Genomic DNA, 20,613 nt, shown 5'->3' on the forward strand with positions numbered 1-20,613 from the left:
ACATCTTGAAATTCCTCACTAACTTTCAGCTAACTTGATTTGTAGAGTAGATTTTCAAATCAAGCCAAATTTACCCTAATTTTGCTGATGCTTGGAGGCCTAGGGTAGGTTCCCACCCTAGTTGAATTCTCCTCAGTGCCCCGTCAGTGGGCCGCTGTACTCTGTCCAGTTGGACAAGCCTCTAAACAGTGGGGTCCCTTCAGCTTCACAGGCCTGTCCTCTGTTCGCTGTCTGTATCTGCCTGTTCAGCCTACATGGCTTACGTAACACTGAGGGACACAAAAGACCACGAAGGCCCTGTCATGCATCGCCAGGGGAAGTGAGAGTGCAGAAAAAGGCCCTGAACCCCGAGCTTTCAACAGCATGGAGACACTGTTGCTTTCAATAGCTCAGTTTTCCCTTGGATAGTTTGAAATATGTTTCTCGATACTCTTTTTTTAGTCTCTTCTCTTTTTCTGTGCCACAGATCCTGCCTAGTTTCATTTTCACAAAAATCTTTGACTTCTTCATTCTTTGCAACTGTCCATTGTTTCCTCAACCAGCCTTTGTTTTGTTTTAGCATTTACTGAGTCATTCGTCATAACATTTTCTTTTGTAATTATGTTGATGCTCAGGCTAGGAACATCTTAGCTGTGGTCCGTATTTTCTAATAGCTGAGGCCAAAAAGAAACGCAACTGAAAAGATCTGCTTTCAGAATCTGTTATTGAAAATATCCTTCTGTCTACCAGGCCACAGAGCAGCTATCACGAGACTATAACAAGGCAGAGTTACAGTAATGAGGTTTTGCCCCAGCACTTCATCACTATGTATTAAATCAGTTGAGTGTGATATGCACGTTTTTACAATTGATTTCCTTTCCACTATAATGGAGCTGGGGATTACCTCTTACCTTGGTTGTTGGTTCATTTCAGACTAGTTCTACTCATGAACGGCTAATAACTAATGAATAACATTAAATACTGAAATGTCCTCTTTTGTTGTAATAGATTACATTTATGTTTTACTTTAGATTTACAATACACATTTACCACTTATACCATAGATCAGGGATGGGCAAATGGCGGCCCGCGGCCCGCATGCGGCCCCCACCTCCTCTTTTTGCGGCCCTCAGATTAATTTATAAACAACGTAATTAATAAAAAAAAATATATATTTTTAATTTTTTTTACTTATAGTACTGATACCGTCCACTAGACTCCTAGTTACGTCGCGAGCTGCGTACATGACTTCAAATACCGCAAAATAATCTGACGCATTTGTGTGTATTGTGTTTGTTTCCCGGGGAAACCTTCACAAGAAACACCAGCTGTTGTTATACCTGCTGTGACGTTAAGTTGCCTCCTGTAATTATGCCTTTACAAGCTTAAAAGTTGTTTTTATCATCTGAATTTGGCGAAACAAGTTTAATATTCTTAAAACCAAGACTTTGTTTATTTGAAATCAGATGAAAACAAACTGTCACGGACCCTGCCGTGTTATCTATGATTACTACGCTTTTCATTCGTAATTTCAGCGGGAGGGAGGGGGAGTGGCGCTGAGGAACAGCAGAGTGCGGGCTGACAGGTGTCTGTTTTGACATTCCCCTTATTATGGAATAAGGGGAATGCAGAGAGAGGCTACAAGTGTCTTAGGTTCAAGTTAGACAACTAATATCTGGGTTAGTGTTCATGACTTCATGTGTATGTCATCCTAATTGTTAATCTCAATACACAGACATTTTCCGTGATTTCCAATAGTTGAAAATCGTTTTATTACACAGTTTGATAACCTATTCAATACAAACATGCCACTTGTAAAAATGAAATAACATTTCTGTGAACTGATATTTTTAGTGAGCTTATTAGAGGATGTTCCCATTTTTTGGAGATATTCCCTTCGATTGTAAAATGTCAATGAAGATGTCAGACTTAGTATATTTGTTAATTACATACAACACATGGAATTTTTGTGTGTGTATGTGTTCCAAGTGAATCTGCGGCCCCCTGGTGGCCAGTACATCAATGATGTGGCCCCCACCACCATCAAAGTTGCCCATCCCTGCCATAGATTAATTAAGCAATAAGCAATTAATCAAGCAGAACAACATAAGAAGAATAGTCACTTGGGACAAAATAAACATTTACTCTGAGCTGGGAAAGCAGCTCCGTTATTGGTTAAGACACTGTGTTCAAACGAGCCATTTGAGTCCAAGTTACATTTAACTGCATCTATCACTACACATAAACACTGATTGACTTTTCATGTTTTGTCTTTATATTGTAGTCCTAAACCTCTGTCTGTTCCTCTCAATAGGTCGAAAACATCCTGCTGAACGACCAGGGAAATTACGTGCTGTGTGACTTCGGCAGTTCTACCCACAAGATTTTGCTGCCGCATAAAGAAGGAGTGACCGCCGTTGAGGACGAGATTAAGAAGTAGGTTTGATTTCTCGTCAGTGAATTACATGTTCTGCAAGTGAGGTGGTGTGTAAATTCATGTCAAAACAAAATAGCTTTAAAACACCAGCATACAGTATAATGGGCCTTTAGCAACACAGGACTAGTTTTAAAAATGTAAGAAGTTAACCTGCAATTCTTTCATGTCAACATTTTTCTGTAGTTTATAATATAGGTTTTTGAACTTGTTAATGGTCTGCGAATGCTAAAATCCCAAAGTTCCCTCCAGGGTGTTACTTTTACATAGTACAGCATGAATTGTGGGATGGACATTTCTTATAATATTTCTGCTGGTTTAACAGAGTTATGATGCCATCCAGTCAAAGAAAAAGGCATCAAGAGCTGGAATGAGGCAGCATACCAGCAACTGGTTGATTTGTCTGAGGGTTCTGTTACCTTGATCTTAACAAGGCAGTCTCGTGATGTTCGGAGGCCAACAATTCAACCTGCGCACTTTACTCAAACCTGGCTTGTTGCCAGAATGTTGGCAAATACAGCGTGGCACTCAACCTGCCGCACTCCAAGGTCTGTTTGTTTGTGTCCACAAGGCAAATGAGTGCTTGCAGAGCCCACTGGGAGCAGATGAGAATAACTGTGTTCCCCATAACAGAGCTAAACTACTCTTTCTGCAAGTAAACCAAACGTAAATGGGCCGTTGCAAACAATGACTGTGTGGTGGACCCGTTGCAGATGATTGGGTATTGTAAGGCGGTAAATGCAGGTCTCAACCCCTACACTTTAGCTTTGCAGTTGAAGTGTGTGATATGTGTTGAATCACTGCAGTCCATTCTGCCTGCTAACTTTCTCACATTTATAGCTGCTATAAAGTTCAGTGAGTATTGCTTATCAGCAGCACATGACCGTGTGTAAACTCTCTCTCACCATGACACTGTTCACACAGAATCCATCAGTCCTCTGAACTAGTGTGACCCATCTGGGCTTATTCCAAACACAATCAGCTGTTTATTATTCAGAATCAGAATACCTTTATTAGTCCCACAGAGGGGAAATTTGCAGCGTTACAGCAGGAAAGAGCCACAGACAGCTTAGTGTTGCATATCTTACATGCGTTAAAAAAAGTACTAAGTTATAATATAATAAACAATATGCTAGAAAAGTACTAAGTTATAATAAACAATATGCTAAAAAAAGATAAAAAGTTACATAGTTTTCAAAGATACAGATCAAATCAGATTATTATCAGAATGACGCTGAAAAGAGAAGCAGTATTTATTTGGCTCTCTGTTTCACCAGAAGGTGAACTAGGCGATGTTTGCTACAGCATTCTTGTTCTTTTATTCTGTGCAAGAAAACAAAAGCACACGTCATGAAAAAATCATGAAAAGTGTATTGGGTGGTGGTTAAAGAAATGGTCTTTATTTAAGTAAAGCAAGCAAAACCAAATTGTAAACACTCCTCCATAGAGTTTTACAGTGATGCCTAATTTTTGTAGACCAACCCAGAAGTTAGCACTCAAGGGCTCAATCGGTAAAAGCAATGGGATTTTCCCATTGGATTTCAGCATATTGCACAATATAAGCTTCGTGGCCTGCACGTGTTTATGATATTTAACACGATTTGTTAAGCAGGATAGTATCCCACTATTATCCCCGTTATATGATTTTTGAAGCGTAAATGATATGGGCAGAAATACAAATCTAACGTGATGCTATAAACAAACTACATCACGGCCACAAGGCTTGTTACCAAAATGGCAGTCAAAAATACAATAGCTGAATAATGCAAATAAAGTGAGCCGTGATGAACCTTCAGAGAAATATCACCTCAATCTGCCTCAGCTGGCAGCTATTTTTTTTTTTTTACAAAAAGAGCTCTATTAAAGCCACAAAATACCTGTACACAACCTGCTCATCACCAAACAGCAGCCAGAAACAGTTGGAGACCGGCTGGTTAAGCCCCTGTCACACTGTCCCGAAATTGACACCCGATGGACACACGTTAAAGGAAATGTTCAAATTTGGCTCTGATCGTAACAACATCGGGCCATTCGTGAGGGCATCTTAAGCCATCGTATGACTGCCGGTGGAGTTTCTCAGGCTCCGGCAGCAACTTCGTGAGTGGTGACAAAATCACAATTCCATATTCGTGTGTCCATCTTGTGTCAATTTCGGGACAGTGTGACAGGGGCTTAAAGAAAGTCGAGCCTTTACCATTTTCAGAGAAAAATATTTCCCTCAGGAGTTGTTTGAGACTGAAAGACAGAAAATATTGATTTAAAAATGTGATGTTTCAAAGCTGCGATCCAGCTTCCCATACATGCAAACTGCATTGACACATAAGCAGCATTTATATTTTTTAGGTGATCGAGATGAAGCAAAAATGAACTTATGTCTTCCAGGTTAATTTAGCTAAATAAATAATACAAAGAGAGAAAATAAAGTGTCCTTTTTAGAATGTGGCGTGTTAGAAGTAATAATAATAATAATAATAATAATAATAATAATACGTTTATTTAGTATAGCACCTTTCACAGAAATAGATTTCACAAAGTGCTTCACAAGTAATAACAAAAGTTAAAATGAATACAATAACCACATGAGGCATACATTTAAGGTCAACATGAAAACAAAACCACGTGAAGTCCTGAAAGGAACAAACATAATAACAGAACACACAGAAATAAAAGCCAATGTAAAAAGATGAGTCTTCAGTCGTTTTTTAAAAGCTTCTACAGAGACTGCAGAGTGGATGACTATAGGGAGAGAGTTCCACAGTGTTGGAGCTCCAGCTGAAAGGCACGGTCACCTTTCGTTTATGGACGAGACCATGGGACAGCCAGTAGGCCCTGGTCTGAAGACCTAAGTGACCTACTGGCGATGTAAGGATGGAGAAGGTCACGCATATATTCCGGTGCATTTCCACGCAGGGCTCTATATGTAATAACCAGAACCATAAAATCTAAAACGAGTTGGGAGCCAATGAAAAGATTTTAAAATGGGTGTAATGTGAGTAATCCTGCTTGACCTGGTTAACAGTCTGCAGCAGCAATCTGGATGGACCATTTGTAGGCGGTTGAGAGATGACTTGCTGAGACACGTGAAAATGGAGTTACAATAATCCAGCCGGGATGATACGAAAGCATGAATGATAATTTCAAGCTGCGCTAATGACACAACAGACCTGAGCTTTGCATTATTTCTGAGATGGAAAAAGCATGTACGGGTCAATGATTTAACATGCTGATCAAAATGCATTGCCTGATCAAATGTCACACCAATATTTCGTAGATTGGACCGAACAGCTGAGGAAAGGGACCCTATACGCTTTGCAACTTTCGGAGCTATACTGTCTGACGTAATGATGAGAACCTCTGTTTTGTCTGCATTAAGCTGCAAGAAGTTGTTAGACATCCAGAACTTCATGGCATTTAGACAGTTTTGTAACACAGATAATCTATCAGGATTATCAGGTTTAAAAGAGACATAGTTGAATATCATCGGCGTAACAGTGGTAGGAAATATTACTGTATTTGCTGATAACATAACCCAAGGGAAGTGTGTATATATATATAAAAAAAAGGTATAATAAAGGAAAAACAAGTACCCAGAACTACACTTTAGAAAAGATATCACTGACTGCTTCCTGATGTTTTTGTCTCAAAGGTACACCACGCTTTCATACCGGGCGCCAGAGATGATTAACGTGTATGCAGGCAAAGCCATCACCACTAAGGCTGATATATGGGTAAGGTGTGTGTGTGTGTGTGTGTGTGTGTGTGTGTGTGTGTGTGTGTGTGTGTGTGTGTGTGTGTGTGTGTGTGTGTGTGTGTGTGTGTGTGTGTGTGTGTGTGTGTGTGTGTGTGTGTGTGTGTGTGTGTGTGTGTGTGTGTGTGTGTGTGTGTGTGTGTGTGTGTGTGTGTGTGTGTGTGTGTGTGTGTGTGTGTGTGTGTGTGTGTGTGTGTGTGTGTGTGTGTGTGTGTGTGTGTGTGTGTGTGTGTGTGTGTGTGTGTGTGTGTGTGTGTGTGTGTGTGTGGCCTCCTGCAGGACTGGTTTGTCCTTGTGCGTCACTCTGCCCCGACAGGTTCCTCCTCTCTGTCTGCCTCTCGCTCCAGGCTGTTTGCCTTCACCAGCTCTCCAACAGTGTTTTTCCCTCATAAAACATTGAGCAACATAACTCGCAACACTCCGCCTCATCCTATTCCTCTCTCCCCTGCTGCCAGTCGTCTACCATTTTCCCTCCGTTTCAGATAATGAGGCACAGTTTAGGACCTTGATGAGCTTGTGTTAAATAGGCTCTTTCCTGGAGGAGCGATGTAGAAAGGCAGGAACAAGAGCTTGGACAGCAGCCATTTTGCAAAGCGGTGTAAATTGATGCACCCAGGGAGTTAAAACGGCAAGCGCGTAAAGAACTGGCTTTTGATGCCACACTTTATGCATACAAAATGTTTGTACTTGGCTTGCCCTTTTTATCTTTTATTAGATGCACTGTAAATGGGGGGGGACACACATTATAGAGCAAAGTCATGGTGAGGAGGCGGCCTGGGCACATGCAGTGCATGCTCTACCTGGGCTTACCTTATCCAGATGTTTTTATTAAGAAGCATACATATTGCTTCTTTTATATTTACCAGCATCAATTTACATATTAGCTCACTGTCTGCAAACCAGTGCAGACTAGTATACTATACAAATGAACCTGCTTCCTCAAAACAGACAATATCTTCCCAGACAAAAACAAAAGGAATCCAGCAAAGCTGTTGGACAAAGTTTCACTGAAGGAGGTCTCCCTCTTTTCCCAGTATAAATGAAACAAATTATTGCCATTATACATGAGGCTATTCAGTTTCTGTTTTTTGTGCTGCAATATAAACTACCTCGTAAATGAAAATTGATTTTCATTACTAATAATCAGTCTTAATTGAAAATGAACACCCTTTAACCTCTTACGTCATAGCTAGTGCAAAACGTATACAAAACAACAGAGCAACAGATCAGTATGGTGGCCGACCTACAGCCGGAAACATCAGGAGAAACGCGCTGCACTTTCAAAAACGATGAAAATATAAAAACAAAAATGTGCCCAAATATATGCTAATGAGGATCATCTTCACCAAGAAAAACACACACATTATTTAAACATGGTGCCTATTTGCCAATACGGATATTTAGCAGATACGTGGATGCATCCTTAATTGTAATCACCATCAAATGCACATTTCTGTATCAATTGTTGCTTTAAATACGTTTGACCTGTAAGCCACCTAAACCAGTCCTTCACCGCCACCTATCGTCAGTAATAGTCAAAAATGAGATGAATTGAAAAAAGCTTTGGTTATAGGAACTACTCTAGGACGTAAAACAAAAACACCAACTTCCTGTGTAGACTACCCCCTGCATTCTCACTTCCTGTTCTATCTTTAGCAACGTGTTTTAAACTGCTGTTTTATACATAGTGTCTCACACAAATGATATATGCATTTATCCATGCATGTTGCCCTTGTTGGAGGATACGCCGCCTGACTCAGATACATTTTTTTAGCATCAGACTGAATTACTGCGAATATTATCCATCTTCAGAAAGAGCGCTGAAAGGAAAAACTCCCCAAACACTGTGGCTAATTCCAAATTTCATCTCCAAATGTATCATCAACGCAAAGGTGCCCGAGCCAAATATAGCTCCTGCTGAATGTATGATTTGGGAGCAGAGTACTTTAGCATGTGGGATTGTTTGGACAGCCATATTGCCAGGGGAGCAGGCTCTGGGCCTGTATTTTAAAGCATTAACATACAAAACATTGATTCTTTGCTTAGCAGTTCTTTAGAGCTCACTCTCTAGAGAAAGGCCCATGTCACCAGGATTACATTTCTTTCTTAAAATGACTTCAGTATTTCAGTAAATTCAGTGATTATTTGATTAAATATTCCCTTTTTATGAATCATAGACATGTGACATTTATGCAATATTTTCCATTTGGAAAGGTTACTTTTACTCAGTTTTCTTTAAGAAAAAATGCTTTTGAATTATTAAAGAAATGCAATAGGCACAATGCTATATAGTGCATTACAATGGTGCACACATGGAGTGGTGCAGTGATGACATATTTATGTATCCCACCCCGGGATTTAGCATCACAAAAAGCAATGGGATTTCTTCATTAGATTTTTGCAGAAAATAAACGTTGTGGCCAACACATTTATGTTTACGTTTATGATACCGAATATGTTTTGTTCAGCAGGATAATCTCCAAACATGAAGTGCACTTTGTGATTCTTCAGAGCTTAAATGCAATTAGCAGAAAGACAAGGCTAACTTAATGCTATAGACCAACTAAATCACAGTCGTGTGACTACGCATCATCACCGCTGAGCTAGAGGAGGACTTGTGTCGGCGAGATCACATTTAATAGTTGATATAGTCGCTTGTTAGCAACTGCCGTTTTATGACACATAGATGCTTAGAACATTTATCAGTGGGGTATTTACTGATATCGAAGAACACAACATGAGCATCTCTTCAGCTTTTGGTAACCACAAACCTTACTTCCGGCTTTTAACCAAAAACACAATAAATAAAAACATTGTCTTCTGGACGGGAGAACTGAAAGTGGTCAAATGTATTTCCCGGGTTTTTAGAACATATTACTGCACCACTCTGCAAGTATTCTGTAAGCAGTGCCAATGAACATGTACAGTGACCCACAGCCATAAAGCTTCTGGGTTCCTGTGTTTCTCCTGACGGTTTCTGTTTTCTCCACAGGCACTTGGATGCTTGTTGTACAAGCTGTGTTTCTTCTCACTTCCATTTGGGGAGAGTCAAGTTGCCATTTGTGACGGAACCTTTGTCGTTCCAGATGACTCCAAATACTCGTTCAAGTTGCCCTGTCTAATCAGTAAGTTTGTGACTTTAAATTAAGTCAGAAAGTGTATTATAATGATTTTGGAGTAGGAAATCACGCACTCAGAATCATTTACTATTTCTATTGAGCTATAAACTCTTTAGGCTTTTCTGTGTCAAATGATAGTTACTTGTGCAATTACTCAGAAGGTAGCACAGAAGTTGATGTAGAGTATATTTTGTATTGCTCTTTAATGTTGAATAATTTCTGTATAAGTTAGTTGTCTGTTACTGACTTTAGGTTTGTTTTAATGCATTTACATGGCATGTTTTAACTGCTTTAAGTACTTTGCTTTCAAGTTATCCACCTCCCTAAATGCATTCTGCCATGGATCTTCCTTTTAAATAAATTGACCAACAGCTCCACCAAGTGGCCAAAGCAAGAAGTTGCAGATCAAGCACATTAATCATGTTCACTGATATAAAACAATATCTTCGTCTTTCCCAGGGTATATGCTTGAAACTGACCCGGAGAAGAGACCAGACATTTACCAAGTGTCCTACTTTGCCTTCAAATTAGCTGGGAAAGAGTGTCCAGTGCCAAATCTCTTTGTAAGTAACCACATTGAAGCGTCTGTGTGGCCATAGCGTCTGCATATATTTGCATTAAACATTTATTTCCTGTCCTTCTTCCAGAACTCTCCCATCCCTACATCGCTTCCAGAGCCTCTAACTGCGAGTGAGGTCGCTGCTAGAAGGAGCATGACGAAAGCCAGGTACTGATAACTCATGGTTTTTACTTGTTTAGTTTAGTTTATTTATTTATAGTTTTGTGGACAGTCCCCATCGATGAACTGTCACAAAAACATTAAATGGTGCAGCTTTAGCAGACATGGCTAATTTCCAGCTGTTGTCCCCGGCCAGATGGTAATAGACACCCTTAAAATTACAATATATCATTGTGATATACAATGATGGATAAATACAACATTAAAGAAAATTATTTTAAGGCTGATAGTTCACATTTTTTTAATTTAAGAATGGAATAGTCTTCAGGATTGCCGGCACTGCAAAGCTTGCTCTTTTTTAAATATCAACTTTTGACTCCTTTGTCCCAGGATAACAGAATCCGTGGGCCCGACGGAAACATCAATAGCTCCCAGACAGAGGCCAAAGGCGGCAAACAGTAACGTCCTGCCGCTCGCCAACACTGTCACCCCTGTAAAGATGACCGTGCCCTCAGCACCCGTCAGCAACGGCCAGAAAGGTTTGTACAACATCAGTGAGATTCTTATGTAACATGATACAGAAGTTTCTATTTTCTTAAATAAATGTTCTTATATCACCTTTATATGATTGCATATCTAAAACCTGTTTTATCACGTGAAGACAACAAGTTGGTATATGAGAAAGAGTACCATTCTAAGTATAGGCCTCGATCCGCCTACTCCTCTGAGCGGTCATTTTAAAGGGATGTCCATTAATGATGACAGGAGGCACAGCCCTCTGTGTGATGGACAGAAGTGTGTTCATCATGGCTTATATATTTACTTTTAATTAATTCACAGTGCGGCATAATGAGACAATAACAGGCTACAGATGTGGACATACATACACAAATATATAGGTATATATAGATAGCGATATATATATATAGATAGATATATAAATATATACACAGTGGGGCAAAAAAGTATTTAGTCAGCCACCAATTGTGCAAGTTCTCCCACTTAAAAAGATGAGAGAGGCCTGTAATTTTCATCCTATGTATACCTCAACTATGAGAGACAAAAGGAGAAAAAGAAATCCAGAAAATCACATTGTCTGATTTTTAAAGAATTTATTTGCAAATTATGGTGGAAAATAAGTATTTGGTCACCTACAAACAAACAAGATTTCTGGCTCTCACAGACCTGTAACTTCTTCTTTAAGAGCCTCCTCTGTCCTCCACTTGTTAACTGTATTAATGGCACCTGTTTGAACTCGTTATCAGTATAAAAGACATCTGTCCACAACCTCAAACAGTCACACTCCAAACTCCACTATGGCCAAGACCAAAGAGCTTTCAAAGGCCACCAGAAACAAAATTGTAGACCTGCACCAGGCTGGGAAGACTGAATCTGCAATAGGTAAGCAGCTTGGTGTGAAGAAATCAACTGTGGGAGCAATTATTAGAAAATGGAAGACATACAAGACCACTGATAATCTCCCTCGATCTGCGACTCCACGCAAGATCTCACCCCGTGGGGTCAAAATGATCACAAGAACGGTGAGCAAAAATCCCAGAACCACACGGGGGGACCTAGTCAATGACCTGCAGAGAGCTGGGACCAAAGTAACAAAGGCTACCATCAGTAACACACTACGCCGCCAGGGACTCAAATCCTGCAGTGCCAGACGTGTCCCCCTGCTTAAGCCAGTACATGTCCAGGCCCGTCTGAAGTTTGCTAGAGAGCATTTAGATGATCCAGAAGAGGATTGGAAGAATGTCATATGGTCAGATGAAACCAAAATAGAACTTTTTGGTAAAAACTCAACTAGATGTATTTGGAGGAGAAAGAATGCTGAGTTGCATCCAAAGAACACCATACCTACTGTGAAACATGGGGGTGGATACATCATGCTTTGGGGCTGTTTTTCTGCAAAGGGACCAGGACGACTGATCCGTGTAAAGGAAAGAATGAATGGGGCCATATATCGTGAGATATATCGTGAGACATGACAATGATCCCAAACACACCGCCCGGGCAACGAAGGAGTGGCTTCGTAAGAAACATTTCAAGGTCCTGGAGTGGCCTAGCCAGTCTCCAGATCTCAACCCCATAGAAAATCTTTGGAGGGAGTTGAAAGTCCGTGTTGCCCAGCGACAGCCCCAAAACATCACTGCTCTAGAGGAGATCTGCATGGAGGAATGGGCCAAAATACCAGCAACAGTGTGTGAAAACCTTGTAAAGACTTACAGAAAATGTTTGAACTCTGTCGTTGCCAACAAAGGGTATATAACAAATATATTGAGAGTATTGAGATGAACTTTTGTTATTGACCAAATACTTATTTTCCACCATCATTTGCAAATAAATTCTTTAAAAATCAGACAATGTGATTTTCTTTTTCTCATGTTGTCTCTCATAGTTGAGGTATACCTAGGATAAAAATTACAGGTCTCTCATCTTTTTAAGTGGGAGAACTTGCACAATTGGTGGCTGACTAAATACTTTTTTGCCCCACTGTATATATTTATATATATGCCAACACGCTCCTAAAGCATATAATATCAGGCTACAGCCATTGTGTATTTTATTATGTGAAGCACTAAATGGTTTTAGACGAATATCTTTTTTTGTAGATATCTACTAAACTAAAGCATACACAGAGTAATGTAGGCCTGTTATACTGAGTGATACATATTATACACACTGCTCTGCTTTCTGCACGGACCTCACAGCTGTTCTCTCTGTAAACATTGCGTAATAAAATAATATCCACGGGATGCATGCAGAGCTGTCATTGGCTGAGATAAGTCCGGCCGTGCGTCACGACTCTTTTAAACATCGCTGTTGCCGAAAATGCATCCGCGGAGGAACCATCAGTGTATCCTCGTTAGAGCTCCTCCAGAGAGCCTCATCGACGCTCGATCCTCAGTCCTCAATGTGCATTTAGATAAATTAGATGTCCTTCAACATGGCGCACCGAAAACCATTTCCGGTTCACTACCAGAGGACCGAGGAGTCGAGTAGGGGAAATTAGAGAAATAAGAAAGGCCCTCAGACTCAGGGTGAAGCTCTCTGTGTTATCTTTGTCGGCCCGAACAGTCCGTAAACCATGGATGGAAACGTTGTGAGATATATCCTGGTGCAGCCATGTTTTCTTAAAACACATTAAATTACACTCCGGATATTTATTCTACCTCCTAGCTAACACCGTTAGCCCGTTAACACTGGCGGCAGCAACTGGACAATTAATAATAATAATATATTTAATTTATATAGCGCTTCTCATCTGCCAAGACAAATCTCGAAGCGCTTCACAACTAAGGACACTGATACAATTTCAGAGATTAAACAAATAATAGTAATAATAATTAAAAATTAAATAAAATAAAAGTCGGAGATAGCGATAAAAATGGCAGTGCTCCAGGTGTCCATGCTCCAAAGTTTATTGGAAGGCCTGCCGAAAGAAGAGGGTCTTAAGGCCAGTTTTGAAGACCTCGGTGGAAGGGGCAGATCTCAGATGATCTGGGAGGGAGTTCCAGAGGCGCGGGGCGAATGAGCAGAAGGCTCGGTCTCCCATTGTTTGGAGAGGTGTGCGGGGGATGTAAAGAAGAGGAGCGTGGCTGGAGCGGAGAGAGCGGGTAGATGTCTGGGTACGGATGAGGTCACAGAGGTATTTTGGGCTTTGTCCATTCAGGGCTTTGTAAGTGAGGAGCAGAACCTTAAACTGGATCCTGTAGTGGACTGGGAGCCAGTGTAGTTGTGCAAGTATGGGGGTTATGTGTGCAGACCTTTTTGTACCGGGGAGAACTCTGGCTGTACTGTTCTGGACAAGTTGCAGGTGGTTGATGGATTTGGCTGGGAGACCGGAGAGGAGTGCATTGCAATAATATAATAATAATAATGAACCAGTTTTTTGGTGTCATCAGTTGAGAGTGAGGGCTTCAGTCGGGAAATGTTCTTCAGGTGAAAGAAGGAGGTCTTGGTGATATGTTTGATGTGGGCTTGGAAAGAGAGAGTGGGGTCAAACCTTACACCGAGGTTGGTGACAACGGACGAGAGAGAAATGAGCTGACCATCAAGGGAGGGGCTTATGTTGGTGGCTTTGGCAAGCTGGTCGGTGGTGCCTATCAGGATTGCCTCCGTCTTGCTGCTGTTGAACTGGAGGGAGTTGGTGGTCATCCAGGAGCGGATTTCTTCCAGGCAGGTTTTTAGTGTTTGGATAGTATTGGTGGTATTGGTTTGTGTTTTGATATAGACCTGAGTGTCGTCAGCATAGCAGTGGAAGTTGATGTTATGTTGTCTGATGATATGACCCAGAGGTAATAGGTGGATTAAAAATTGCGCAGTAAGCATTAAAAAGTCCTCCCGAAGCGCTTTAATTGGGCTCAATCAATGCATATAGTGTTTTCTACCACAATTTTCAAACATACTTATGATGTCAAGTAACAGGACTGCCAAGTAGAGAAAATACTTAAAGGCCAACATTTGGTTTTACATCAAAATATTATTCCTCATGGAGGACCCCAGAGGCCTGCACGATGAAGCCGGTTCAACATAACCTGGATATGTTTGCGTTACCCGGTTTACCTAATCCAAAACAAACACGCTCTCGCTAAGCGGTCCTACGACGCTGGTTATCAACTCGTTAACTCAAGCCAGCCGTGTCCTATCTAGTTAGGCGCGCGTTCACATGAAAGCGGTGGTATTTGGAGCATTCGACCCATCACAAACATGGAGATAGGTACTGACAGCGCAGCGTCATACTTGCTGAATGAAAAGTCAACTATAATATTAGACATATATGAAGAAGTTAAACTTTAAACATCCATGACTTAAACACTTTATCCAGGATCAAAGCCACATAGCTGCACCTGCAAGGTGAATACAGCTGGTAAAAGAAAAAGTGTTTGAATGCGACATCAACAGGTTTATGATAACACTGCTCCGTCTAAGACACGATCTGACTTTAATTACATTTGACTCAAGTGTTTCGTCAACTTAATGTGTTGCTTAAAATAATACTTCTGCATACAGTATGTGACACTGTGAGTGTTGCACGGCCAGATACGGCTCATCTGACTCAGATAAGGAAATATAAGATACATTATGATGTGATATGAATGATAATGGGACACCTCAACGTCTGCACTCACAGTGCCGCGGACTGTACGTAATGTTATTTTGATCCGGTTACTTATTGTTGTGGCAGATATTTAAGTAAGCTTTCTTAACACTAATGTTATAATAGTCAGATTGCTCTGAAGATGGGAGGTGAAATTCTATAAATGTTCACATTCACACAGTCAGTGATTTTTGCAGGTTTGCCGCTCAGCATAAGTTACCGTGGAGATCTGGCCCACTAAGAAGTGAACCAGCGTCGTAGGACCGGAAACCCAGAGTTTTCCCTGAAGTTAGCTCGCTAAGCAAAAATCCGGCTTCGTCGTACAGGCCTCAAGCCTAGAGAAAATCAAAACTTGTTTTGACGTCCGATAACTTTTGACAAACCAATAAATAGCATTACTTCATACTTCAACAGCATAATGACAAATACTTTTCCAAATGGTACTTTCAGAATTTGTTTGTACACAAATACACACATTTTGTGGAATCTGTGCTTAATGCTGTGTCGTATGTAAGAAATCCATCAACCTACTCCTGTCCACTCAGCTCCCACCCCTGGCTCTGGGCAGCCCCCCGTGCAGCCCCAACCCAGCAGTCAGCAGCACCGGGTCCTGCAGCAGCTACAGCCTGGTGACTTGCGTTTACAGCAGCTACAACAACAACAACAACAGCACCACCACCACCAACAACAACAACAACAACAACAAGCAGTGCAGCAACAACATGCAAATGCACAGCAACTCCAATACCTCCAGGTACAAACTTACAAACAATGCAACTTCACCACTTTTCAAGCATAAGTGAGGAACACATGTTTCAATCCCTTTGCTCCCCTCCTCAGTACCAACAGGCTGTGCAGCAGTCCCTCCAGCTTCAGCAGCAGCAGGCCCTCCTCCAGCAGCAGCAGCAGCAGCAGCAGCAGATGATGATGCAGCCCATGTACCAGCAGCAGATTGCCCAGGCTCAGGCCCAAGCTCAGGCCCAAGCTCAGGCTCAGGCCCAGTACGCAGCCATGGTGAGTTCTGTCAGGTCTAAACGTGGCGACAAAGCTGCCACGGCTTGAATTTGATTTGATTTCTGCCCTTTAATAGACGTCTTCCAGATCAATTTGCAACGCATTGAAGCATTGGAGGCTGCTTCTACCACAAAGTCACGACAGAATTTCAGAGCAGAAGATTCTATCCAAAACGGCAATAAATAGTTTGAGCAAATGACAGCGAAACACATGGAGACACAGCGTGAAGTAACACGGAGATGAATACTTAATTTAATGTCAGAATGGCCTAAAATTGCTCTCTCTGTTCCAAACACTGGCTGACAGTCCTCTTTAGTGGAAGCGCTTTACTTCTGTGCCAAGCGGCATTGGAAGCAGACGCTCAAACTTCCTACTGACTCTTTCCAAATATTCTGAAAACTAGTATTTACGCAGCTACTGAATCAAACACACAAACACAGGTCCTCCAAATGTGCTCTGCTAGGGCGGCGCAATTTTTAGTCTGCTTCCCACCGAACACGTACCATCTGTTTTATTTCAGAGGCAATCTGGTCAGAGCGAAGCCACAAGGGGATCGAACAGAGGGTGAAATCGAGCAGTTTCCTCCATGTTGCATCGTGGCATATGAAGCAGTTTACAGGCAGGGGAAGAGAGCACCTCGAACAAAAAGCATATTCTTATTCCCAAGATACCTGCTAAATGTTAAAAAGCAGCATTTCCCCTCTGATCTTGGACCTGCTCCTTTCTGTGATGAGGAAAGCTTTGCTAAATGACTGCACATTTTTTAACACTAACTTTATTTGTGCAGCACTTAACAAGCACAGACCAATCTACTTTTTTTTGGAGAAAAATGGGCTTGAGGATGGAGCAACAATAGCAAGATTTATATCTAAAATCTGAATCATGAACCATATTGAACGTTTCTGCCCTTGTTGTCCACTGGCCGCGACACCCCTAGTGGGGGTCCCGAGATGATTACAAAATAAACAGTGAAAATAAAAAATAATTTAATAATTTTTATCCATTTTTAATAAAAAAATTATTATTAATAATAACGTGTGCATAGACATTTTGCAGGGGCGGACTGGCCATATGTAGAATTTCCCCGCAGCGAGGCTCCCCCCGTTGACAATCCACTAGCGCAGTGCAGGACCACTTAACCAATAAAAAAACACTCACGGACCACCTAACTCCACAAATATCCAAAAACAATAGGCCTGCTTACCACTCCAACAGTTTATAACAAAACAGCCTAATAATGACAGCTTAACTTCTCTATATCGCCTCATTCACACATTAAATCAACAATACAAATACAACTACAGATTATATAAGCATTTAGATCAAATAAGATTTAAAATGCGCACAGGTTTTACACCTCTTATGAAATGTAGACTACATTTATTACAGAGTTTATGTCCGAGCCAACAGACTCACAGATCGTTGGCTACTGAGAGAGATGCACCGTCGGGTCTTTTCAGTCGACCCGACGCCTTTTCGGCGGAATACCGTCGGCTGTCGGCTAAAGGCTGTCGGCAAAATAAATCACTCTGATTGGTTGTTCAGCTAGCGAATCAGTGCATGAGAAGCGAAACGGAAGTGAGGGACCCAAACAAACTATTAAGGTATATCCGAGATTTCATTTAACTCCAGCTCTCGACACAGGTTCTGGAAATCTCCATGAGCTTCTCGCTGTTGAGTGAAAATGGGATGCATATGCTATTTGTTGTTTGTTTATATCGCGCAGTCTGTTCTTCTTCTCTCGGTGTATCAAGGAGTCTATCTTCCGGTTGTTGCCTCTTTTGAATGACGAATACACACTACCGCCACCTGCTGGTAAGGAGAGTTATTGCCACTCACGCATGCGCAGTTCGTACGTGCTTCTTGGCCGTCGGCTGAAGTCTTTGCGGTGTGTTCCAGTGCGACACATGGCCAAGATGCAGAGACTCGAGGCGACGCAACAGTCGGGGTCCATCTGTGTCAGTTCTTTGTTGTCAGATTGGTTTGTCCGGGCTTTTAGGCTCGCCTGTTTTTTTGTTGTAAAAATGCTATTAAAACGTGAACCATTGGGCTGGCCTGCATGGTCTGCCTACAAAACAAAAATAGAAAAAACTTTTATGCAGCCCCAACAACAGCCTCTGATCATCAACAGACTTCATGCAATGCTTCATTGGATGCATATATTATAATGTCTATCTCACTCCTAACACATCTAAATCTACTTTCAGCATGGATAAATGTTCATGAAATACATCCATTGTTTGTTTTATATGCTTCTTGAAATCCTAAAAAACACGTCGGATCACAAATCGCCTGAAAATGGTACAAATAAGTGGCAACATGTGTGACGAAGGTGTTGCGCTGGGCTATATCATGCAATCGAAAGTGAAACTTAAGCTCACTCCATTGCGGAGATATTCCCGCGAGACCACGGAAAACTAAAATAAAATAATGTATTCACCCCCCCCCCGTTGACAGGGGTCGTCAGTCTCTGGCACTGTTATTTTGGGGGTCACGGGCTGAAAAGTTTGGGAACCCTTGTCCTAGAGCACCATTGTGGTTTTATTTTTTGCTTTCTGGTTACCAGCAAGATTAGTTAAGTTGAAATGGTCCGTCAGTGTTTAAACCTTATTGCATTTGGGATTGATTTATTTGTTCAGTTTGGTCTCCGACGTGCTGTTTGACTTTCATTCCTCCGTCCCTCCCCTCCACTGTGTCCCCAGCTTTCCAAATCCAGAACTGGTTTCTAACAACATTTCATCATCTTGTTGCCGTCATTGTGCACCATGAAAACAAAGGTCCGTCCCTCATTCCCTTCCCCCTCTTCTCCCTCTGTTCCTTCCCTAACAGCTGCACCAGTACCAACAGGCTTTTATCCAGCAGCAGCAGCAGCAGCAGCAGCAGCAGCAGCAGCAGCAGCAGCAGCAGCAGCAGCAGCAGCAGCAGCAGCAGCAGCAGCAGCATCATCAACATCAACATCAGCAGGAGCTTCTTCATCATCATCAGCACCAGCAGCAGCTTCATCCCGCTCCGCAGACTCTTCCCTACATGTCCTCCCCTCTTGAGTTCCAGATTCCGCTGGGATCCTATAACACGACCCCTTCCACTGCTGGAGCTGTGCAGGTGGGGGGGCCGTCACCTGTCGACTCTTCATACTCTAACCCCAGGTAAGACCCACTGAACTTCCACCAGTCTCAACCACCCTTTAAACAGTGCCAGAGCCCACGGTGTGTTCCCGTTAAAGTTAACTTCCTCTCTGTCTTCTCTTTCCTTCTCTTGTTCTCTATATATTTTCTTTACTTGGAAAAAAGCCATCATGAATCCAGAAATGGCAAATATAAAAATGGCAAATATAAAAATGACTATTCAAAAAGTATTACACAATGTTTCTTTGATAAAAATTGTATCCCTACGGGTTCTCACTGGTAGGGGTGGGAGGGTAAGGGAGGCGGGTAGTGCATGGCAATGCTTAGTTCTAAGAAAGGATGAAGATCATTGTCTCAGTTGTGACCCTGTATGACATTTTTACACTTCAATAAAAAAACATTAAAAAAAATTCCACAGTTTTCTGATGGAGAAAACTAATATTTGACGTTAAATAGACAGGACTTCTTTATGGGGATTGATATGACCGCACATAGTCCCTTGATCATCTTTAGCAGCGGTCTGTTTGCGAGCTTTAACAGACCTTTGGAATGTCCAAATAGACCAATCAGAATCAAGTATTCAACTAAGCCATTTAATTATCAGTCTTAATTTCTATTGGAAGCTCAGGCAAGGCACATTTAAAACATTTTCCACAACGAAGCTGCACAAAGGGTCAATAGAAAATAAGTTACAAATATAAATCAGAATGCCGTTTATTGCATAGGTTTTCACATACTTTACAAGCGATTGGCATTGTGAGTTGGTAAACTGATAAACATTGAAATGAAAGCAAGAAACTGGGAAAATGAGAATTGTAAATATAGAAAAGATGAAAAACTGTTAAAAAATGAAAAAGCACTAATATAAATACATACAATATATCTGAACACTAATTTTTCAAAACACAGGCGAGGAGAACGTCTAGAATAATAAGAGTATTTATTTAATAATAAAGGGCAAATAAAAGTGCTATTTCAATGAAAAGTCAGTCATGATTGAACATAATTCTTAAGCCCTTAGTTTTTAAGAGTAGTATGTTGGATACACTTCCTCAGCCTCAGACGTTTTCAGTAAAGAGAAGAGTTCTCTTTGAATTAGATTTTAGTTTTAGGTTTTCATCTTATAGTTTGTAAGGAAATGTGTGCCAGAGAGTCCTACCTTAAACATGTTGTGTCTGTTGTACTGTGTCCACAGCAGGAACCCTCTCCTTGCTTCAGATGGGATCACGCCCCCCTCTCAGAGCAGCAACAGTACAGCCACTAACCCCCCCGACATGTCGCGCTGGAACCCCTTTGGTGAGGACAACTTCTCCAAGCTGACCGAGGAAGAGCTGATCGACCGGGAGTTTGACAGACTGCGAGCAAGCAAGTGACCCTTTGCATGATAGTGTTTTGTTTCTGACATCAT

General features: G+C 41.4%; 1 protein-coding gene across 3 annotated transcripts in view; it reads left to right on the forward strand.

The window, feature by feature from the left end:
• bmp2k (BMP2 inducible kinase) overlaps nt 1-20,613 on the forward strand; it is a 65,483-nt gene that overhangs the window by 33,237 nt on the left and 11,633 nt on the right. Inside the window, exons 5-15 of one of the 3 annotated variants that reach the window (XM_079690582.1) lie at nt 2,294-2,415; nt 6,060-6,141; nt 9,154-9,286; nt 9,740-9,843; nt 9,928-10,007; nt 10,350-10,498; nt 15,612-15,820; nt 15,907-16,080; nt 18,910-18,936; nt 18,982-19,226; nt 20,401-20,570. In XM_079690582.1, coding sequence (XP_079546708.1) covers nt 2,294-2,415; nt 6,060-6,141; nt 9,154-9,286; nt 9,740-9,843; nt 9,928-10,007; nt 10,350-10,498; nt 15,612-15,820; nt 15,907-16,080; nt 18,910-18,936; nt 18,982-19,226; nt 20,401-20,570 — 1,495 coding nt within the window. Of the gene's footprint in view, nt 1-2,293; nt 2,416-6,059; nt 6,142-9,153; nt 9,287-9,739; nt 9,844-9,927; nt 10,008-10,349; nt 10,499-15,611; nt 15,821-15,906; nt 16,081-18,909; nt 19,227-20,400; nt 20,571-20,613 lie in introns of all 3 variants that reach the window. The other 2 variants (XM_079690580.1, XM_079690581.1) reach the window with 2 other exon arrangements.

This window comes from Notothenia rossii (genome assembly GCF_949606895.1).
Source record: "Notothenia rossii genome assembly, chromosome: 6".
In the NCBI taxonomy this organism is placed as follows: Eukaryota; Metazoa; Chordata; class Actinopteri; order Perciformes; family Nototheniidae; genus Notothenia; species Notothenia rossii.